Below are 1,674 nucleotides of genomic sequence, written 5' to 3'. Positions count from 1 at the left end.
GGACAGGATGGCAGGTGAGACCCTGCCCCCTTCCCTCCCTGGGTCTCACCAGCTCCTCCTGCATAGCTCCCAGCTCCCATTCCCGCTCCCCAGCCCATTCCTGCCCCCCAGTCCGTCTGCTCTCTGCCCATTCTTTCCTGGGGACAGATTTAAGGTTCCAGCACTCGGCCTTAGCACTGCACACAATCTTGGAGCCACTTTGTTTTTCCTACACCCTGGGACAGCTGTGGCCTGTTGGATCCTTCTTTTTCTTCTTCTATTAAGTTTTTTTTAATTTAAGATACAGCGGGAACATCGTGAAATGCTCCCCTCCTGCCCAAGGCCGGTCTCCTCCCCAGGAGCAACCACTGGTACTGTGGGTTTTGTCTCTTGGCAGATACTTTCTGGGAACACAGCAGACGTGCACCAGACTTTTGTTCCTCTTTTATTTTCACACCAGTGGGCACACCCGTGCGTGCCGCCCGCATCTTGCTGTTGTCACTCGACTGACGGGGATCTCGGGCGGGTGTGCGCCGTTCCTGTCACGCCTGCGTGCCGTCCTTCCATCCCATGGACTGCACCTGGCTTTAATGCCCAGCCCTCGGGGACATTTGTGAGGTTCCCAGGGTCTCGCTCTTGTGAACACCGGGGCAGTGGCGAGGTGTTGCTTTCCTTAACGGTGTTTTAATCATTGCCGCCTGATGAAAGAAACCCCTTGGTGCCATGGGTGGGATGTGGCCCTCCCCTTGGTCCAGCGTGCCATTTGGAGAGGCTACACAGCCAGGCCCGGCTGCTGGGACGCTGATTCACCTGTGTCAGGGCCTCGGCTGCCAAGTGCAGGCACCCCCAGGGGGTGGGCAGGGTCTGTGGCACGCAAGCTGGTCGGGGCTGCCATTCGCTCATACGCCCCCAGAACCTGCTACACCCCAGGCCCTGCCAGCACCACAGTCACCAAGGGACCCAGGTGGACAGTCCCCCGGCTGGGAGTGACAGCCAGAAAGACCAGGCCCAAGCAGGAGGCTCCCAACTCCCCTCTGGGACTGGCCCTGGAGTTCACTGGGCACTCCTGGGGGTAGGACGGGGGAAAGCGAGGAGGGAAACTGAGACACAACCTCCCTTTGCCTGCAGGCCGCAGGAGGAGCCGCCCGCAGAAGAGGACCTGCAGCAGATTACGGTGCAGGTGGAGCCTGCGTGCAGTGTGGAGATCGTGGTCCCCAAAGAGGAGGACGCAGGGTGAGCCTGGCTGGGCGGGAGGTCAGGGCGCCCTCCCGCTGCGGACCGGGAGGAGCCAGGAGCATTCTGAGGTTTCGTCGTGAAGCCGTTCTTATTACTGGGTTGTATTCGCAGACGGTGGATTTCCCCATAAGGTTATTTTTTGATTGAAGAGAGTGGTTCTTCACTAGCCGAGGTGATCCTGGCCCCCAGGGGAAACTGGGCGATGCCTGGGGGCATTTGTGGCAGTGAGTGGTGGCCAGGGACACTGCTCAGCATTAGCCTGCAGTGCCCGGGTTGGCCTCACCCCAGAGAAGGACCTGGTTCCAGTATCCACAGGGCCCAGGCAAGAGACCCTGGGTTAAGGGCTGTGTAAGAACATCTCTGAACCTCCAAGCGTTTAACGAATATTTTTTTACCTTTTTAGTATTTATTTTGTTTTATTTTTAATTTTAATTTCTTTATTTTTATTTATTTATTTAT

At 57.2% G+C, this 1,674-nt stretch overlaps 1 protein-coding gene across 1 annotated transcript in view; it reads left to right on the top strand.

Moving 5' to 3' along the window:
* PIP5K1C (phosphatidylinositol-4-phosphate 5-kinase, type I, gamma) overlaps positions 1 to 1,674 on the top strand; it is a 34,113-nt gene that overhangs the window by 24,254 nt on the left and 8,185 nt on the right. Inside the window, exon 13 of the mRNA XM_011967455.1 lies at positions 1,072 to 1,212. Coding sequence (XP_011822845.1) covers positions 1,072 to 1,212 — 141 coding nt within the window. The remainder of the gene's footprint in view (positions 1 to 1,071; positions 1,213 to 1,674) is intronic.

This window comes from Mandrillus leucophaeus, unplaced genomic scaffold, assembly GCF_000951045.1.
Source record: "Mandrillus leucophaeus isolate KB7577 unplaced genomic scaffold, Mleu.le_1.0 Scaffold8, whole genome shotgun sequence".
In the NCBI taxonomy this organism is placed as follows: Eukaryota; Metazoa; Chordata; class Mammalia; order Primates; family Cercopithecidae; genus Mandrillus; species Mandrillus leucophaeus.
Note: the sequence above shows the minus strand (reverse complement) of the source record. Positions and strands in the feature narration are given on the sequence as shown.